Source organism: Cydia pomonella, chromosome 19 (assembly GCF_033807575.1).
Source record: "Cydia pomonella isolate Wapato2018A chromosome 19, ilCydPomo1, whole genome shotgun sequence".
Taxonomy (NCBI): Eukaryota; Metazoa; Arthropoda; class Insecta; order Lepidoptera; family Tortricidae; genus Cydia; species Cydia pomonella.
In genome coordinates this window covers 13196251-13218210 of record NC_084721.1, presented here as the reverse complement: position 1 = coordinate 13218210, position 21960 = coordinate 13196251, and the positions used below count along the sequence as shown (strand labels likewise).

Genomic DNA, 21960 nt, shown 5'->3' with positions numbered 1-21960 from the left:
TCACGCGCAATTTTTGTAATTTTTATTTATTATTTAAGCAATTCAATGATAATTTTATAACGGAAATGCATTTGTAACATCCTATAACGATAACAATCATCCGAATAAAAATTATTTGGTTCAAATTAAAACTACACGCATGAGGCTAATTGCTCGGAGCAATGCTGAGCCGAACGGAGCCCGAAAGGATCAATTTCGCCCCCCTGTTTTGGTGAGAACACAGATGTATGGAGTGAGCACTATATTCTTACTTATTTATCTATGGCTTAAGAGTAGTAGCAGGAACGAAACATTTTGACAGATTGAATACCACTGATTGAAATTAAAATAAAACAAAAAACTTGCGATAACATAAATTTTTATTTACATTCCGAAATTCACAGTCAAATTCAACAAGGAACGCCCTCCGTCACGTTGGCGGACAATCAAAAGGGAGGGTCGTCGGTTTGTTGCGCTAGGCTATGTCGTATATACACGTCGCAGGCTGCGCGCTCGGCAGCAGCGAGCGGGAGGCTACGCCAAGGGTACGACCACTATATTTGCCATATAATTTACTACATGAGCTCCGTTCCATCCGCCTCTTTGAGAGCCAAATTGCGATATACTTTTACAATAATAATATATTCTTAAATACAAATGTTAAAACGTAAAAAGATTTATATATACATCAAATTATAATTTAATGTACATTATTGGACGAATATCGTCGCCTAGGAAACAAAACAATGAGCGCGCTGCGCCGCGAGACCGCAACGGACTGGCTGACAACTAAGTACATCAACTCAAGCCAGGCTGCTATAATCATGTGATGGGGTTGTATACAATATACCAAATAAATAAACTTGTAGCCAATACCGTTACAATCTGGCGGCGTCGACACTGGGCTTTATTACCTTAATCAAATCACTAACTCCTCTCTGTTTTCTGCTTGCGACTTGAGAAAGGCAATCAAGCCGATTGGATACAATTCTTGGTGCCAGCGAGATTCTACATTCCGGTCAAGACTGTTTGGAATCTAGAATGTTGTAGGAAATATCATAACCTAAATGAATCTGTTTGCCGTCGAGAATTGCGTCCGATACCCGACGTCACAAGACGAAGAAATGTGCGAACTTCCGCGACTTAATTTTAACGGATTCGTTTGTGACAACACGCAGATGAGAATTTGTACACAATATACACCACTGGGCAGTTCCGCAGCATAGTCCGGTTAAATTTAAGTAATAGCAAACCTCCACTTCCGAAAACCGTCAATACTTAAGCTTAGGGCTACAGGCCTATGTACTGCATTACCAGGGCGACCTAGAAATATTGCCCAAACGTTTATTAGCAGTATAAAATACTAAAAAACATGCGTGCAACTGCCAAACATGAGCCCCGTGGCTGTGACTGAAGAATCAGTTAATTAAACTATTACAACTCTTAACTCTTGACAGTTTGCGGAAGTGTCCACTACAATATTAGACCTAAACCTAGCTACGTCAGGTCCTCGGCAAAATTCAAGTTCTGAAGGAGTCAACTTTCGTCGCAACCGATAACTATTTCAGTTCAACATAATCCTGGAGTCAATTTTCGTAGCATGCGCGAATTTATCGCAAAACCTGACGTACTTGAAGGAGTAAATAATAGATTTGCACCAGTCACTTTTCGTTTGGTCGTATTAATGTTTATTAAAATATCAATATAATTACGCGAACGCGTCTGGCCGCTAAATTCTTGCGGCGGCCTGACTCGCGTTTCCTAATATTGCGATTTAACTTCAAACATACTAGTTACTTCTTCAAATATGCTCCGAGTGGATACGGCAAGTTTCAGCACGGACTAGGCTTATCTCATCAATGAATCTGAACACATCACATGGGAAGAAACGTGAATAAGTCTACAGGTCATAGACCTTTTAAGTTAACGTCCGAAGCAGAGTATTCCATTATTAACAATATGTTAAGTTGCGGCATCTTTGGATGCCTCGCTAAAATGTATAAAAAAATAATAATATATAAAAACAATTTTTTTAATAATAAGCGATCGCTCGTTTACAAGCCACGTGAAGCAAATTTCATAAAACGCTACAAATCCATCGAAGCATCCAAAAAGGTCCAGATAAGCGAAGGTTAGTGGAGTTAGTTGATTTAAATCTCATATGAGTCTCAGCTATCCACAACAGACAATAAGTGATGTACGTAGATTAGACTAGAGTGCGCGGCACAACGAAGAACGCTAACAATAGTGTATTTACTTGCTTCATTTCAGTGTAATTTTATTGAACGACAGCAATTTAACAGTGCGTCTAAACCTCGTCGTCCGATCGCGCCACGCACATAGACAATTATCGATGGCTCGATACGGCGTCCCCGTCTACACACAATACACCCCCTTAAATAGCTTACCGGGCCGCGGCCCTTTTTAGTATCACAATAAGTGTTAAACTAAACAGAGGTCCCGCTACATCTTAAGAAATAAAGAAACTATAAAAACGAAACCGGTCACTACAAATATAAACATTCTATACGAATCATAAACGCGGTAAAGACGCGTCCACAGGGCGGACGGCGGCCGAGCCGGCACCGACTCACTTTCCACCGATCGTTCGTCAGAATTTTCGTTCCGAGTAAAATATCATCTCGGAGAGTCAATATCCGTCCGACCGACAACGCTCACAGTGAAATATTTCGGAGGGGTGGGAGACGGCGCATCAGTCGAGGACGTCGGCGACGATCTTCTCCATGTCGTGGTCGATGTCGTCGGCGGGCGGCGGCGCGGCGGCGGCGGCCCCGGGCGCGGCCGGCAGCGTGAAGGGCTCGTCCAGCTCCTCCAGCCCCGGCGGCACCGGCAGCTTCGCCAGCTCCTCCTGCAGCTTCACGTAGTGGCGCTGCCGAAACAACATCACGCTATACTATGTCGGTATTCGATAAGGCAAAGAGAACACGCCAACAGGAATGCAATATTCGTACTTTCATAAACGAATCATGTGATTCTTAATTCTTTCTTAGTGACCTTCCTTTGCACCCTTAGATGCACTAGCGGCCCGCCTTAAAGAGCGCTTGGGCAGTGCACTCCCATAAATAATCATAATGAAATTATATTACCATAGTACCTAATTGATATAATACTACTTATTCATAATTAATGTATCTATCGTAAACACGTCAATAATAGTTAAATAAGTAATTATTATTAATTATAATGTATATACAGCCTATGACTACTCGCCTACTGCTATATTTCATACGTAACGCGCGAAGGGGAGCACTTTGGATTGAGCTCCTATGAAAAAGATTTAGTACATTGAATCAATAGGAAATTCGATAAGAGCGAAAGAAAAGTTTAGCCACAGTTCCGCACGTGAAACAGAAAATGTTCTATGAAGAAAGACGTAAAATTGGAGCGGCGCTCCTACTGCTCCTAGGCCGTTTGACCTTGTGCCTTCTAGACGAATGCGCGCGCCATGTTGTCATTGTTTGCAAACATACCTTTTACCTTAGTATTTTTTAAAGTAGGTACGCGCGGGAATGCAATTTTGGCTTTTTTCATTCTAAATAATTAGACAAGAATTAAAAAGTGAGTGCACATAAGTTAAAAATGAATATAACGTGACATTCATAAAATAATGTGAAAAAACTTTACAATATCCACTCGAGTTAGATACAAAGAGACGACCTTCAACTTTCGTAAAAATGTTTGGACCGAAACGGTGTGTTAACAATTTATTTATTCATATAATTTATTTCCCCGAAAAAAAAAAAACGTTCATAATCTCGCAACCATTTGTTAAATGACCTGCAGTTGACGTCTATCGGTCGTCAAGATATTCGTAAAACATTAGATTCCATTGCGCATACTTACCCAAAATCTATAAGAGAGTTCAATTACCGGATGGACGAAAACCGATAACTACAGGTATTTGGCGACGGTTAATAAATTGGGTAGTTTTAGTTTTTTTCTTTAATCTAAGTGAACACCCATAATATATAGTCACCGGCCGCGCTGCTTAGATGCTGATCCTATTTATGGATCATATTTTACCAACTATAAATAATTAGCGTCACTATTTTAATGAAAATAATTGTCATCAGACATTTACGACCCAGGAACTCATTGGAACGTGCCTGTGTTCGAGCGTGGTTTGAACCTCCGATTTGAAATTCGAAAAATGTTGCACGTACCATGGGTTTATTTAAAATCCTCAATTGTACTTTTGGTCTAATACTGCTTTAAGAATGGGATTTTCCGTTAAAAAAAAAACGTTTTATATAGCAGTTTTTCACAGTATTTTTTTCGCATTTTTTTCTTCAGGCTAGTTGTTTATTGTTATAGATATTCAGTAACCGATCTTTTGTCATTACCTTGCAATTTTATTTTTTTTCATTTTCGACACAAGATCAAAAGTTATTCCGGTCAATTAGGCGTGCCACCCAAATGTTTACTTAACAGTTTTAAAATCTGTAAAAAAAATAATAAAACCAAAAAAACATTGGTTTCACCGATAAAATGGTCAAAACTTTCACTTCTTTCAATACTTACATACATTGACAATTATACAATATGACATACCTTGAGAGCCATGAGGTTGAGTTGGATGCTGCGCTGCGTACGCTCGTCGCCGCTCTGCGTCTCCAGCTCCGTGATCCAGTTGGCCACGGTCTGCATTATCTCGTTGCGTTTCATCCAAAAGTGCGTTTGGATCACCTGTAACGATAGCAGAAACATTGTTATATGGGCGAAATCACAAAAAGTGTTTTACTACTACTACTACTACTACTAAAATCCTCCAGCACTGGATAGTCCACGATCAACGACTGAATATGATGTTTTATTCGCATTCATCATCATCATCATCATATCAGCCCCCCATCGCCCACTGCTGAGCATAGGCCTCTCTTCCAGTACGCCACTTGTCCCGATCCTGAGCTAATCGCATCCAGAAGCGTCCCGCAATTTTCTGAATGTCGTCCACCCAACGAGCCAACGGACGCCAGGGGCTTCTTTCATCCGAAAGCGGCCACCATTCCGTTAACATTTTAGTCCACCTGCCATCACTCTGCCTAGCAACATGTCCCGCCCAACTCCATTTTAGGTTGGTAATGACGCAACCCACGTCTAGCACCTTGGTGCGACGACGGATCTCGACATTCCTTACTCGATCTTGAAGCTTGATACCGAGCATGGCGCGCTCCATGGCTCTCTGTGCTACACAAATTTTATGCACAGCCTCCTTGGTGAGCGTCCATGTCTCGGCACCGTAGGTCATGGTGGGCAGGACACATTGATTGAAGAGGCGAGTTTTCAGGCATTGTGGAATGTTAGCAGGTCTCAGGATGTCCGCTAATTTATTAAATGCCGCCCAACCCAGCTGAATTCTCCTGGAGATCTCCTTCTGCTGATGTGTTTTGTCAAATGTGTGTTATTCGCATTGTCTATAGGTATGTCTCTTGTACAAGAAAATAATTATCGCTAGGAGTTAAACAGAGAGGGTAAATCAGTCTTTACCTCCTTGAAGCAGGGCTCCGGGTTGCGCAGATGGTCGAGCATGGCCCAGCGCGCGCACGCCTGGTAGATGTTGGAGTTGTACTCCAGGCTCGCCGACGAGCCCACGCGCGTGCCGCGGCTGCGCTCGTAGCCCGGCTCGTTGAAGTACGGCTCCGGCACCAGGATCAGCGACTGGATGGATACCAGCACCTAACAAACAATACATGTTACATCACTCATTTTCTGGTACGCATATGCTTGAATAAAATCATAATCCTAATAAATGAAAACGAAAGGTATATCCAGATTTGGCGAATGGACAGGATATAGACGCAAGTGCAGCATTCGCAGATCTCTGCGTACTGCCGAGTGCTGCATATCGTATTACGAAATGCACGACCCTTAGACAATCCAAATCGGGCAATAGCTATTTCGATGATTCGGAAGTTGACCTGAAGACGTTCGCCCTTTGAACGCCATGCCTATTATATATAAAGTGTCATTATAAAACGTATTCCAATGATTATCCTCCGTGCGCGTCACTGGACTACTTTGACGATCAAAGGGTTAAAAATACTGTTTCTCTTAAAATTGCATCTGGAGTTATTACGTAAGGATAATCCGTACGCTGTTCTCCAAACTGAGACAGTACAATTATGAAATCTCATTACGCTTAGACGGGTAAATAGCAAGTTGAACTGACCTGCAGGAAGCTAGACGTGTGCGCGTTCCACTTCTCCTCGGGGCGGCCGTGCCACGTGTTGAGCACGGACAGGCACACCTTGCCGTCGTTGTACAGGTTGGGGTTGAAGCGCACCGAGTGGCGGCCCGTGGTCTCCAGGTTGATGAGCATGGGCACGGCGGGGTACTCGGCCGGGAAGTACACGTCCAGGATGAAGCAGCCGTTCGCGTACGGCGTGTCCGACGGGCCCGTTATTAGCACCTGAAATTAAACATTACGTATAATAAATGTTTAACAAAAACGGGCAGACACGATCTAACATGCTACCCATTTATTGTTTTCATCACAGCAGGTCCACTTCATCAAACAGTGCCTATAAAAATACTCAAATCAGAGTCAGCATTTAATATTATGGAGAGCTCTCGTGATTTTTCGAGGACATCATCATCCGAGATTGACGTGATGAGAATAGAACAAAAAAAATCCAAATCAGTGCAGATCGAGGAAATGGGGAACATATACATAAAAAAACTCAAAAATACCGACGAATCTGGTTTTTCTTAAAATCGGTTCGGTTATTGGTTTTTTAACGATCAATTTCCAAGTATTAAGGTCACTTGTTGAGAGCTTGAGCCTAGAGTTTTATTTGTCAGGAGTCAGTAGGAGGTTAGTGAAGTTTGGAAGCGCTGGTGGCCTAGCGGTAAGAGCGTGCGACTTCCAATCCGGAGGTCGCGGGTTCAAACCCCAGTTCGTACCAATGAGTTTTTAGGAACTTATGTACGAAATATCATTTGATATTTTCCAGCCGCTTTTCGGTGAAGGAAAACATCGTGAGGAAACCGGACTAACCCCAATAAGGCCTAGTTTACCCTCTGGGTTGGAAGGTAGGGCCTACGTCAAGCCGCGGAGGGACGAGGCGAGGAAGAAGCAGCAGGAGGTTAGGTCAGGACCTTCATGACGTCGAGCCGGTCCGTGTCGGTGCGCACGAAGACGGAGGAGGAGTAGGAGAGCGGCAGGCTGGTGGCGAGCGTGGCGGCCTCCTGCGCCAGGCGCTTCATGCGCGCCGGGTGCGCGCGCTCGCCCGCCGCGCGCACCGTGCCCTCGAAGTGGTACGGCACCGAGAACCGGAACCCGCTCTCCGCGCACTCCGTCATCATCTCGAACGTTTCTGGCGGCAGAGTGTTACATGACACCTTGAGATGCTACTACAGTACTACATTTCACTATCCTCTATCATTATGTCTTATATGACAAAAAAATAACAACAACAACAACAATGATAAGTAATAGTATTTGCTGCATCCCATAAATCATTTAAAAAATCGCATTCTTACGTAGTATAAGACCTCTACGAGACTATCAATCTAGTTTTTACAAAAAATATACAGATACATAGTTGAACCTTCAATCCGAATGCTAAGGTTATTCATGCGTAATTTTATTCTTATTGAACTTAACACATTCACTGCCAGACAAAAAACGGCGCACTACCCCAGAAACCGGTGGTCTATAGCTGCGTACAAAACAACCCGCCCAGCGGGTTGTCCGGCATCTGAACAAAGTTCACGAGCGCCGTTTTTTATCTGGCAGTGAATGCGTTAATGTGAAACAATGTCGTACTGCGCAAGATTGTCCTATTGTGGCTATAATCCTTATTTATTTTACGTATACGACCGATAAATCATCCAATGCCTAAAAAGAGTTTACGAAAAGATATTTTATAAAAAAAAGGCAAAATATGCCTATGGTCAAATTATACAGTACTTTCTGATATGAAAATATGTTAACATATCTGATTTTTGACATCCAAATGGACTGGAAAGGAAAAGTATGGCCTTACCGAACTGCATGGTGCGCATAAGCTCGATGTACCGCGCCTCCCGGCTGGCGCCGCTGACGGCGGCCGCCGCGCTGCTGCCGGCGCCGTCCTCCTCGCCCTCGTTCACCCACATCAGCGCTGACGTCGCCTGCCAACCAAAAAACCCTCAAATTGCTATTTCACATTTAGACCATTTCTTTATTTACGTGTGCTTAAGGCGGTCTTCACATTGGATGCGGTTTCGCACGCCGCTCCGGGGCATCGCAATATACCACGTACGCGCTGTGACATATAACAATATAGCGCTGTCACGCTCATACACAGCGACGTGCGAATAGGGAATATTACGCAAAACTATTTCGTTATCTACCTCTCTATTACTCTTAAATATTCGAGCAGATACCGAAATTTCGATTTTCGCGTTTCGGGGTAGTCTCTCTGTAAACAAACCCATGATGCATCAAAGTCATACTGAAAACTTGTCAAAAATCTGTTTAAGGCATAGTATGTATAAGTCAATCAATGATTTACAATATGAGCAAGTGCTGGACTCTGGCGGCAGAACATAGCAGTCATACCCCTGGCATCAGTATTATAACCGCGTTAAGGTGGTTCGATTTTCATACAAAAAACAATCGCTATTTATTAATTAATTACACAATATTATTACATAAATAGTTGCGCATCTATCTACTTTCGAATATTCATTTGCGCTAAATTAATAGAAAAACTTTGTTTCATACAGAAATCATGCAATAATCAACGTTATATTTTTATAAATTTTACTCATGTGTGTGTCACAAATGTCGTGTACAAATACATTGCGGCGTTGCCACTCCATGCATCGGCGCGACGTTGCGATGTTTGACGCGTTTTTAGCTGACTCTGTCGACACTGACACTCAGTGTGACCAGGCGTACGATAATTGTCGTACATGTACGATAATTTGGGCCCCGGTATGACGTAATGTTCCAATGAGCATTATCGTACACTAAAGTACTATAATTTCAGCCCTTGGATGATGCCACCTTAAAAGTCTAGTAATTTGAAGCAAAATATGACACTTTCTCTCAGGAATAGGCTAAAATTAGTATCTTTTGGGTGTTCGGCTCCTTGTTGTAAGTTTAAAGTTTAAAATGTCACAATTTCCTGTATACCGTTTGAGTCTATCCCAAAAATACACAAACATAAACAGATTTTTTGCGCAATTTAGACGAAAATTGTCTTTTTTTTATTATTAATTGGAAATTTAAGCTTATTTTGCTAGACATTTTTAGGGGCTGCCTTTTTGATTGGCGTACGATATTTTTTTCAACGGTACAATAATATTGACACTCATGTACGATAATTCTCTTTCGCTCACCTGGCAACACTGCTGAAACTTGACAGGACCTGGGGGCCTACCGCGAAAACCTAAATTCGCAAATTGCGGGGATCTTTCTCTTTTACTCTCACTAAGACGTAATTAGAGTGACAGAGAAAAATGCCCGAAATTGACGAATTTCGATTTTCCCGGTAGCCGCCCTGGTGCTTGAGGTACTTGATAGAAAACAACGCTGCCGCATGTTCTGAATTGTGATTTTATGTGTTTTTGGATTGAAAATGATAGCAACGTCTAAATCAAGTTACAAAAATCATCGATATTCTGGTCCGCGAAAAACCAGGAAAAGTGTAACTGTAATTGGAGTCTACAAAAATGACCAATTCATAGAAAATATGACCTAGAAACTAGTTCACTTTTATAAAACTCAATTTTGCCCGAGATTGTACTTAGGCGAATACCTAAGGGAGCTAAGTGTATTGATCTTGAATAATTAGTTGGCTAATACATATATGACTCCAACATGATATGGACATTTACATCATAACTATTATACCTAGTTGGTTACTAAGTTCTGTTACTCGATTTCTTTCTTTCTTCCTAGCGTTGTCCCAGCATATTGCCACGGCTCAATGGAGCTTGGGGTCCGCTTTGACAACTAATCCCAAGATTTGGCGTAGGCACTAGTTTTTACGAAAGCCACTGCCATCTGACCTTCCAACCCAGAGGGTAAAACTAAGCCTTATTGGGATTAGTCCAGTTTCCTCACGATGTTTTCCTTCACCGAAAAGCGACTGGTAAATATCAAATGATATCTGTTCTGAAGTTCTGTTACTCGATTTGCAACCTCTTTATTTCCGTTAAAACAGATGCTACCGAAAAAATAAAGAATGACATAATGTGGTGGATTTGTGAGCTATAATTATATACCACAAATAACTCTTATCTCGTCGTATCTATAATGAATTGGGGCCTAAAAGAGAATCGTATTCCAAATTTTTGAAACGCTTGTATTACTTTCTATATTAACTAAAAGTTGCCTTAAAATTCAGCTTTTATACTAAAAACGGCTTTAAATATGTTAAATTAACAAAATATATTTTGACAGATGCTTTCGCGCCCAAAACGCTCTTTGAAAATTGTGTGACGTCACAGTTTATGGTTTGACACATAACTACATACACACGTAGAAGATACGAACTGTCAACTGATATTTGTCATTTGTTGTTAATCGCCTAACTGTCAACAGTGTCAATCCGAGAGTTGTGACGTCATCAGAATCTTCAATGACGTTTCGGGTTTGGTCACGTGACGTGTGCCAAAAGATATTTTAAATTCAATATTTACATAAATATGGTCATTACAGGTCCCCTAAAAGTAGTTTAACATGTTCTTATAATCCAAAAGAATTTTTTGGGATACAATTATGCTCTAAGATTTGTAGATGGAAACAACCCTATTGCGTTGCACAAATGTGGGCACCCGCCAAACATGATTTTGGGTGTGTCATACTCAGGGCTAACACAGATTCATTTCTGTGAAAAAGGTGTGAAAACCGGAAACTGGAAACCGTTCTCGAACCAATAGTGAAGCCCTTAATCCACACCCTATTTCAAAACCAGCCATGGATCTTTGAACAGGACTCAGCTCCTGCACATAAGGCAAAAACAACTCAAGCCTGGTTTCGAAGGAACAAAATTGACTTTATTGCCCACGAAGACTGGCCGTCCTCCAGCCCGGACCTTAACCCCCTGGATTATGCCATATAGCAGGTTATTGAGGAGAAAGCCTGTGCTAAACCCCACACAAATCTTAACTCCCTCAAGCGGGCCATAGTTAAGACAGTGACGGAATTAGACATGACAATCGTGCGTGCGTCTTTGACGAGAAGCATCTCGCCAAGCTTCAGCTGGCCTCCATCCCTGCGCCATTTGTTTCGGACCTGCAGTTCTGAAATGAATTCCTTATAATACCGCTTCCAAAAATGCGCTTTTAGTGCTTCTATTCTCTGATATCTCGTTAGGGTATGTATCGGCGAGTCTTGCACCAAGGGAGCAGGTATCATAGTGAGCGTTCGGCCTATCAAAAAATGCGCAGGGGTGAGAGGAGTAAGATCTGACGGATCAGATGAAATAGGGGTTAAAGGCCTAGAATTAAGCAAAGCTTCAACTTGAACCAAAAATGTAACCATCTCTTCATAATCTAAGTGAGCCATTGAGGTAACTCGTTTTAAATGATGTTTTACCTGCTTAACTGCGCCCTCCGCCAAACCATTAAAATGTGGGCTATAAGCAGGACAAAATTTGAATTCTATTTCCTTTGTAGCTGAATATGACGTTATTTCTTCAGAATTATTTTTAAGGAACTTTGCTAATTCGTTACAAGCCCCTATGAAACAAGTACCATTATCTGACAAAATGGTGGCTGGTTTGCCTCTGCGGGCTATGAATCTATTTAAAGCGGCAATAAAGCCCATGGCTGTCAAATCAGTGACGAGCTCCAAGTGTACCGCCCTCACTGCCAAATAAACAAAAACAACTATATATGCTTTCTTCGTTTGACAACCACGACCCTTTCTGCTCGCTATCAGGATTGGCCCAGCGTAGTCACAGGATGTGTTAGCAAATACATATTCGGGCTGTACCCTTTGCAGTGGCAAGTTGCCCATAATTGGCTGATGAGTTTTACCCGAGTATCTTAAACATGTAATGCAGCTTTGTGAAGTCTGTCTGCAAAGGTTACAGTCCGAATATATATTTGCTAACACATCCTGTGACTACGCTGGGCCAATCCTGATAGCGAGCAGAAAGGGTCGTGGTTGTCAAACGAAGAAAGCATATATAGTTGTTTTTGTTTGTTTGGCAGTGAGGGCGGTACACTTGGAGCTCGTCACTGATTTGACAGCCATGGGCTTTATTGCCGCTTTAAATAGATTCATAGCCCGCAGAGGCAAACCAGCCACCATTTTGTCAGATAATGGTACTTGTTTCATAGGGGCTTGTAACGAATTAGCAAAGTTCCTTAAAAATAATTCTGAAGAAATAACGTCATATTGATGACTGGCCTCGTCGTTTGAGGGCCTGTGTCAAAGCCAGAGGAGGCGATTTTGAATGATATTGTCATATGTAATTTCTGATTTTGTGTACTTCATTTTAATATATACTTTATTAAACTTTCGTTGGTATATTTTATGTAGATAAAGATTATTGCAGTAACAGAATTTAATAACCAACTAGGTAGAAAACAATGAAATACATAAACACATAAATTGGATATGATGTGATCCGTTGAATGAAATTGACAATAAATAAAATAAATAAATAATTTTCTATCTCTAGGCATTGTGTGAAACTTCTAGTTGTGTCAAAATATCGGGAAATCAATAATATAAACAAACATGGTAAATATCTCATTTCTTTTTATAATGGTTATAAATAGAAGGCCATCCAATTTTGTAACTCACTGTAATTTAATTAAATGTATCGTAAAAAAAATGTTTTAATTCTACTGTAAAATATTACCTACTTTATTAAAGGCTGGGCAGTAAGGGATTGCTTTAATTTTAGAACAAAAGGCGTTTTTTTTTTTGAAAAAAAATACCGGAAAATCTGACTTACAAATTTGGACTTTCTTAGGTTCATTCTACTTAGAATCTTCTCCACCCTAGCATTAAAAAAAGATATCCTAAAATATCCATACCATTACGTCACATTTTAGTGTGAAAGAAATTTCAATGTAAAACTAAAATTTCAATACAAATTTTCGGGTTCTTTTAGCACGAGGATTGATTATGCTAGTGATTCTGAGTTGGAAGAACCCAAAAATATCATGATGTGTGAGAATCAGATTTTTAATATTTTTATGGAAAATGCTCATATTTCTCATAAAATAATTTATTAATAATAGGTACTTGATAATACTGATAACAAAAAAAAAATTAATGAGTCTCGAACCTACATCCTCTTGCATGTATTTCCACGTACATACCGCAACGCTATTGAAGCCTACTCCCGCTGTGCCAAATTGTCTACTACAAGGATCCCAGTAAGACTGTTTGAATGTGTGAGTGATACTTAGAAATAGAGTCAAGAAACATTCTGTCGACATTAAGGGGTAGTTTTTGTACAATGAAGTGTTCAATGTTTGTTGTAATAGTTCAATATTTATTTAAAGAGTGCGCTAAACATAATTTACAGAATAGAAATACCAAGACTACTCCACAAAAAAATTAAAACTCAAAATTTGCAATTGTGGCGCCATCTAGTGAGGTTTAAGCTTTGGGTAACCTAGTCGAACCACCTTAAAGCCTTACTAAAGATCGGTGCTAACTGGATGCGTAAAGGTGCACGCGCATGGCATGCGTCACACAGTTTATATGCAGTGCGGTGTCCTAATAATAAGAATTCGTATAGGTGGATTACAACGCGCCCACGTGCACTTATACGCATCCGATAAGACTTATCGTCTTTGTTTAATACTAGCGACACTAAGCACGAAGAATTTCGTACATTGATCCGCAATTTCCTATCTCTATCGATCACGCATAATGCTATGGCTGCCCCGTTCGCACAGTGGCATTTACCGCCGGAATCATAAGCAAGGCATCAATATAATTATGTGTGTGCGATAAAGACAGAAACAGGTGGGTCAATTGTACGAAATTCTTGCGTCGTTACTTTACGTTAGGTAAATTTTCCGTTTCGCGACGAAGCGGGTGAATTCAACTAAGACTGGTACAGAAACAAATTAAACCACAATAAGACTATGATATATTTACCTGAATATCAGCTATCAGCGAGGCGAGACCCTCGTCTTCTTCCGAGAGCTCTGAATTACTTGATGTGCTAAATCTTTGGCTATATGTCATCTTCCCGAATATGTTCTTTTTACTCATCCTGCGGAAGAAAAAATGTTGTTGTAGACCTTTATCAATTTACAAGTTTTAGACAGTTTATATAGTCTGTAGAATAAGAGTTTATTGTCGTGTCTGATGGCAGTGTAAATATAAAACAAGGCTTTCGATTGCGCGTGCGAAGGCGCGTGCAGCGCGCGCGCGCAGCGCAGCATGCACACGTACAGCGGGATGTGCCGCGCCATGTCCGGCACTGGGGAGCACGTACCTCAGCTTGGTGGCGTAGCTGTTGGTGGTGCGCGACATGAGCGCGAGCAGGCGCGGCAGCGGGGCGCAGTGCGGGCGCCAGGCGCCGCGAGCGCAGCGCGTGCAGCGCGCGCGCGCAGCGCAGCACGCACACGTACAGCGGGATGTGCCGCGCCATGTCCGGCACTGGGGAGCACGTACCTCAGCTTGGTGGCGTAGCTGTTGGTGGTGCGCGACATGAGCGCGAGCAGGCGCGGCAGCGGGCGCAGTGCGGGCGCCAGGCGCCGCGAGCGCAGCGCGTGCAGCGCGCGCGCGCAGCGCAGCACGCACACGTACAGCGGGATGTGCCGCGCCATGTCCGGCACTGGGGAGCACGTACCTCAGCTTGGTGGCGTAGCTGTTGGTGGTGCGCGACATGAGCGCGAGCAGGCGCGGCAGCGGGCGCAGCGCGGGCGCCAGGCGCCGCGAGCGCAGCGCGTGCAGCGCGCGCGCGCAGCGCAGCACGCACACGTACAGCGGGATGTGCCGCGCCATGTCCGGCACTGGGGAGCACGTACCTCAGCTTGGTGGCGTAGCTGTTGGTGGTGCGCGACATGAGCGCGAGCAGGCGCGGCAGCGGGCGCAGTGCGGGCGCCAGGCGCCGCGAGCGCAGCGCGTGCAGCGCGCGCGCGCAGCGCAGCACGCACACGTACAGCGGGATGTGCCGCGCCATGTCCGGCACTGGGGAGCACGTACCTCAGCTTGGTGGCGTAGCTGTTGGTGGTGCGCGACATGAGCGCGAGCAGGCGCGGCAGCGGGCGCAGTGCGGGCGCCAGGCGCCGCGAGCGCAGCGCGTGCAGCGCGCGCGCGCAGCGCAGCACGCACACGTACAGCGGGATGTGCCGCGCCATGTCCGGCACTGGGGAGCACGTACCTCAGCTTGGTGGCGTAGCTGTTGGTGGTGCGCGACATGAGCGCGAGCAGGCGCGGCAGCGGGCGCAGTGCGGGCGCCAGGCGCCGCGAGCGCAGCGCGTGCAGCGCGCGCGCGCAGCGCAGCACGCACACGTACAGCGGGATGTGCCGCGCCATGTCCGGCACTGGGGAGCACGTACCTCAGCTTGGTGGCGTAGCTGTTGGTGGTGCGCGACATGAGCGCGAGCAGGCGCGGCAGCGGGCGCAGTGCGGGCGCCAGGCGCCGCGAGCGCAGCGCGTGCAGCGCGCGCGCGCAGCGCAGCACGCACACGTACAGCGGGATGTGCCGCGCCATGTCCGGCACTGGGGAGCACGTACCTCAGCTTGGTGGCGTAGCTGTTGGTGGTGCGCGACATGAGCGCGAGCAGGCGCGGCAGCGGGCGCAGTGCGGGCGCCAGGCGCCGCGAGCGCAGCGCGTGCAGCGCGCGCGCGCAGCGCAGCACGCACACGTACAGCGGGATGTGCCGCGCCATGTCCGGCACTGGGGAGCACGTACCTCAGCTTGGTGGCGTAGCTGTTGGTGGTGCGCGACATGAGCGCGAGCAGGCGCGGCAGCGGGCGCAGCGCGGGCGCCAGGCGCCGCGAGCGCAGCGCGTGCAGCGCGCGCGCGCAGCGCAGCACGCACACGTACAGCGGGATGTGCCGCGCCATGTCCGGCACTGGGGAGCACGTACCTCAGCTTGGTGGCGTAGCTGTTGGTGGTGCGCGACATGAGCGCGAGCAGGGCGCGGCAGCGGGCGCAGTGCGGGCGCCAGGCGCCGCGAGCGCAGCGCGTGCAGCGCGCGCGCGCAGCGCAGCACGCACACGTACAGCGGGATGTGCCGCGCCATGTCCGGCACTGGGGAGCACGTACCTCAGCTTGGTGGCGTAGCTGTTGGTGGTGCGCGACATGAGCGCGAGCAGGCGCGGCAGCGGGCGCAGTGCGGGCGCCAGGCGCCGCGAGCGCAGCGCGTGCAGCGCGCGCGCGCAGCGCAGCACGCACACGTACAGCGGGATGTGCCGCGCCATGTCCGGCACTGGGGAGCACGTACCTCAGCTTGGTGGCGTAGCTGTTGGTGGTGCGCGACATGAGCGCGAGCAGGCGCGGCAGCGGGCGCAGTGCGGGCGCCAGGCGCCGCGAGCGCAGCGCGTGCAGCGCGCGCGCGCAGCGCAGCACGCACACGTACAGCGGGATGTGCCGCGCCATGTCCGGCACTGGGGAGCACGTACCTCAGCTTGGTGGCGTAGCTGTTGGTGGTGCGCGACATGAGCGCGAGCAGGCGCGGCAGCGGGCGCAGTGCGGGCGCCAGGCGCCGCGAGCGCAGCGCGTGCAGCGCGCGCGCGCAGCGCAGCACGCACACGTACAGCGGGATGTGCCGCGCCATGTCCGGCACTGGGGAGCACGTACCTCAGCTTGGTGGCGTAGCTGTTGGTGGTGCGCGACATGAGCGCGAGCAGGCGCGGCAGCGGGCGCAGTGCGGGCGCCAGGCGCCGCGAGCGCAGCGCGTGCAGCGCGCGCGCGCAGCGCAGCACGCACACGTACAGCGGGATGTGCCGCGCCATGTCCGGCACTGGGGAGCACGTACCTCAGCTTGGTGGCGTAGCTGTTGGTGGTGCGCGACATGAGCGCGAGCAGGCGCGGCAGCGGGCGCAGTGCGGGCGCCAGGCGCCGCGAGCGCAGCGCGTGCAGCGCGCGCGCGCAGCGCAGCACGCACACGTACAGCGGGATGTGCCGCGCCATGTCCGGCACTGGGGAGCACGTACCTCAGCTTGGTGGCGTAGCTGTTGGTGGTGCGCGACATGAGCGCGAGCAGGCGCGGCAGCGGGCGCAGTGCGGGCGCCAGGCGCCGCGAGCGCAGCGCGTGCAGCGCGCGCGCGCAGCGCAGCACGCACACGTACAGCGGGATGTGCCGCGACATGTCCAGCACTGGAGACGAATAACAAATACAACCTCTAAACACTCATCGCTTTACGCTACCTCGCGAGGCCATTGTCACGCAAAACAGCACGATCAGTGTAGACGTGCACACTTTAGATATATGATACTCTAAACTTCTAGACTCGCATTGTAGCAAATTTAGTCTACTTTAAAAATACCCCGAGCAAATAATATCAAAAACTAATCCTTTAGGGTTATAATCGTCCAAATCTAAAAAAATATAATGCTAATGGATAATGACCTCGAAGTCACAAAGTTGGATTATTAATTGAGCCAATATCATAAACAAGTCTGCAAAAAAGAAGTTTCAATGAAGGTCAATATCTTGAGTAAACCTACATACATCTGCAAAGAAATTCAAAGGTATTGTGTAAAGTGGGGACTATAGCCCAAGCCCTCTCGCGCATGCCCTGAGCGCGGGCCGCCATGCTCGCGGAGGCCTGTGCCCAGCAGTGGGACGTAAATAGGCTGCGTTATTATTATGATATATTACTGATGTGATGAAAAATGTTGTTTTTTTCTCTTATAAAGCCACTCGCTACGCTCGTGGTTCAATTTCGGAATGTTATGCTGGCTCGCATTTAAATATTAGCACGAATGATTAAGCAAAAACTTTGCCCCTTAAAAATAGTACATTGTAGGAGAGGCCGGAAAACCGCTCAAAGAAGGACGAGTGAGTTTGAGAGCCGACACGTTAGTGGAGGCCCTCAAATAATACAAGTCCATCTTTAGCGTTTCCGGCCGAGGCATTATTTAGTGCTTTTCACGACTACTGCGAGGAAATAAGAACACATTTGTAACTGCCAAATTGTGAAACTCGGATGTAAGCTGGTTTCTTACGGCACAGGCCTCGCCTAGTGTAGGAACCAGGCCAACTGGAAGGCACAAACCCTGTTCTTTCAAATTCTGTACTGTAGGACAGTTCTTTATTATTATGTGTAAGCGTCAACTTGAATTTGTAAATAGAAATAAATATGTTTTATGTTATGATGATAACAATTAAACATTGTACTAGTGGTGGTTCAGGTGCTACAGCTATTACCTACTTTCCAGCTTGGTTTTAGACCATCTATTGCCACATTTCCGAACAGTGGCGTGAAAACACTATTGTTGTATGTAAATGTTACCAGAATCGTTCCTGAGGTAGGAGCAGATGGCGGGCACGAGCGAGCTGTTGGCGATGAGGTCGATGAACTCGGCGGGCAGCTCCTGCGACTCGCCCTCGCTGCGCTCGGACTCCGGGGAGAACTCTGGCGCGGCCGAGCTCTCGGAGGGCGGCCATTTCTCGCCAGGGTTCATGTACGATGCTAATACCTGTCAATACAAAATAGTTGCAATCATAAACATTTTTTAGGTACTTAAACTATGCCTATACTGAATAAGTTTCTTCATGAATTTTCATTTTAGATACAAGCTTTTATCTCTGACAATACTTGTCTTTCAATAGGCAACTAATATTCATCAAAACAATTCTAACAACTCTAAACACAATTCGTTTGCGTTGTTTTATCACAGAGTTGTTACGGTCACCACCTATGTCCATCTTCAGATCAGCTCGATGGTACCATTAATGTTGCATTGTCACCCAACTAACAAATCATATAAATAAATATCAGCTCAATCGAATCAAGGGAAGTGGGTCTAATTTAGGTTGCGAGATTTGACCCAAACATACATACAAACATTGCAAGTTAAATAAAGCTTGTAACAAATTAACAAGTTTTTGTCTGATTTCATCCCGAAGCTAATAGACTAACATGGACAGCTCTTCCACTAGGCGAACGAGGAGGCTAATACTCCGTGGCTTTTCGTCTAAGAAGTCTGCGATGAAGTCTAAGATGATCAGGCTCACAGCTGACCTGGTTGTATTATCCAAAGCCATACTCCCTTATTCATAAACGTTTGTTTTAATCTGTCATTTTGACTTATGTATTTGTAAAAAAGGGATAAAACATAAATTAGACTTGAGGTGCGTTTATGAATAAGGGGGATAGACTGTCCGTAGTATCTGTAGATAGGTGTTTTGACTTGTCTTCTTGAGTCGCTTCTTTACGTGGCGACCTCGGCAACGCATTTAGCTATATTCGAATAACGACTATATTGACTCAATCATCAGGATTCAAGATGATTTTTACCTGTAGTAGCACAGTGACGTGCTCCTCTTCAGTCCTTTGGCGAACCAGCGCCTGTTCTACGTTCCACGACTGCTGCGTAGAGCCGGTGCCGAAACCGGTGCCTTTGGCCCAGTACAGCTGGCTCTTGTCCTCGCCCTTGCCCAGCGACGAGCCGTTCGACGTTTGGCTATTCTGGGAACCAAAACGTTATTGTTAGTGAAATAATATATTTTAATTCTTGAAAAAAAAAAAGTACTATACGAGGAAAAAAGCAGCACTCTATTTTAACGTCAATAAAAATGCGCCGTTTTATAAACTAATATCGCCGGTGCATACTTTGCTGTCTTGCCAGACGATAAGCGAGAAAAACTGTTTTTGTCTTGGAACCCGTACTTGGTTAGGCTACCCAACCAATTTAATTTACGAGTAAAATACCGTTTGATTGTAGTTGTTGCGAATGAGTCTACTTACATCGTTGGAAGCAGGCCGATGGTGTGTGAAGACAGACAGACACGCCAGCACGAGCCGCACGGCGCCGAGGGCGAGCAGCGCGCGGCGCAGCGAGCGGCCGTCGTCCGTGCCGAGCGGCGCGGCTTCCAGCAGCCGGGACACTACGCGGAACGGCAGCGTTCCTAATGAGAAGCTGCCGCTGCCGACGCCGCCCACTACTATACTCCCTGTTCAAATAATACAACTTTAACTATTTCAATCTCTAACCGAATGCAACTCGTCGTCGCATCTATTTTTAGGTTACGCGACGGTACAGTCAGCATCAAATAGATAGTGAAGGCCAAAGTGGCCGAATACATTGTAAACCTTTATTACCATAGAAATAAGGATGTGTCCCGATATATTTGACCACTTTGGCCGTAGCTACCTATTCGATGCTAACTGTACCAGCGCTATGGCTAATCAATAATTTAGCATCTTTTACTTGACGTTGGGTATGGGCAATACCGCCCAAAAAATTAGCATCTTTGATCCTCTAAAGCCAAATAAACATATGCTTTGTAAGACCTTGGTCTCCTATTGACGACGTAAGCTGGGTGTGTCACGGTTTATAAAAATGCCTTTTCATACACACAGTCACACAATACACAAGTCAAATTGTGGGTGAAGTTCCCAGACAATGTGAATCTGTACGTATTCTATGACTTGACCCGTAGAGCAAGTCGTAATGTTATTCCTTCAGTACTCACGGCCGTCCTCGTCGTGCGTGACGCCCAGTAGCAGTCTCAACAGCTGAACAGCTCGGGGGCCCTCGTCCAGCAGCGCGGACGCGTAGCCGCCGAGCTTCAGCAGGAGGCCGAGCGCGACCAGCGCGTGCGCCGGCACGCCGCTGCAACCGCTCTCTTCTACGCTGTTGTTGACCGAGCTCACTCCCAGCTCCAGGACCTCCTGGGGATAATGGAAATTGTGAAATACTTTGGCTGAATTTGAAAAAGTGGTCGCCTATTAAACATGTTAACTTATATAGTCACACCCGTAGACAATTTAGCAAACATGTAAGTCTCAGTCTCCGAGGTTGATTCGTACATTTTGTATGAAAACTCAAAAATATGCGATATTGCGTCCGCGTGATTTAAAGGTAACCTATCTGCTGCTGCTTTCTGCACGTGTTACAGTCCAGTATATATGTGGGCATACCTCGTAGGGGTCGTCGACCTTGACCCAGTCCAGGTCGTGGTGGTGCTTGGGCGGCGGCGGCGGCGCGGGCGCGGCGGGCGGGCGCGGCAGGCGCGCGGCCACGAGCGCCAGGCCGCCGCACAGCCCGCCTCCGGCCCGGCGGCCACGTGTTACAGGCCAGTATATATGTGGGCATACCTCGTAGGGGTCGTCGACCTTGACCCAGTCCAGGTCGTGGTGGTGCTTGGGCGGCGGCGGCGGCGCGGGCGCGGCGGGCGGGCGCGGCAGGCGCGCGGCCACGAGCGCCAGGCCGCCGCACAGCCCGCCTCCGGCCCGGCGGCCACGTGTTACAGGCCAGTATATATGTGAGCATACCTCGTAGGGGTCGTCGACCTTGACCCAGTCCAGGTCGTGGTGGTGCTTGGGCGGCGGCGGCGGCGCGGGCGCGGCGGGCGGGCGCGGCAGGCGCGCGGCCACGAGCGCCAGGCCGCCGCACAGCCCGCCTCCGGCCCGGCGGCCACGTGTTACAGGCCAGTATATATGTGAGCATACCTCGTAGGGGTCGTCGACCTTGACCCAGTCCAGGTCGTGGTGGTGCTTGGGCGGCGGCGGCGGCGCGGGCGCGGCGGGCGGGCGCGGCAGGCGCGCGGCCACGAGCGCCAGGCCGCCGCACAGCCCGCCTCCGGCCCGGCGGCCACGTGTTACAGGCCAGTATATATGTGGGCATACCTCGTAGGGGTCGTCGACCTTGACCCAGTCCAGGTCGTGGTGGTGCTTGGGCGGCGGCGGCGGCGCGGGCGCGGCGGGCGGGCGCGGCAGGCGCGCGGCCACGAGCGCCAGGCCGCCGCACAGCCCGCCTCCGGCCCGGCGGCCACGTGTTACAGGCCAGTATATATGTGAGCATACCTCGTAGGGGTCGTCGACCTTGACCCAGTCCAGGTCGTGGTGGTGCTTGGGCGGCGGCG

General features: G+C 47.3%; 1 protein-coding gene across 1 annotated transcript in view; it reads right to left on the bottom strand.

Annotated features, from left to right (window-relative positions):
• Nucleotides 1–341: 341 nt before the first annotated feature.
• The window catches only part of LOC133528507 (baculoviral IAP repeat-containing protein 6), an 81460-nt gene continuing 59841 nt past the window's right edge, over nt 342–21960 (bottom strand). The window contains exons 36-48 of the mRNA XM_061865895.1: nt 21017–21946; nt 20569–20767; nt 19841–20046; nt 19391–19561; nt 18383–18569; nt 17081–17243; nt 14066–14183; nt 7989–8115; nt 7099–7316; nt 6170–6409; nt 5488–5676; nt 4552–4686; nt 342–2869 (exon numbers count right to left, since the gene is read on the bottom strand). Coding sequence (XP_061721879.1) covers nt 2693–2869; nt 4552–4686; nt 5488–5676; nt 6170–6409; nt 7099–7316; nt 7989–8115; nt 14066–14183; nt 17081–17243; nt 18383–18569; nt 19391–19561; nt 19841–20046; nt 20569–20767; nt 21017–21946 — 3060 coding nt within the window. The 3' untranslated portion in view covers nt 342–2692. The remainder of the gene's footprint in view (nt 2870–4551; nt 4687–5487; nt 5677–6169; nt 6410–7098; nt 7317–7988; nt 8116–14065; nt 14184–17080; nt 17244–18382; nt 18570–19390; nt 19562–19840; nt 20047–20568; nt 20768–21016; nt 21947–21960) is intronic.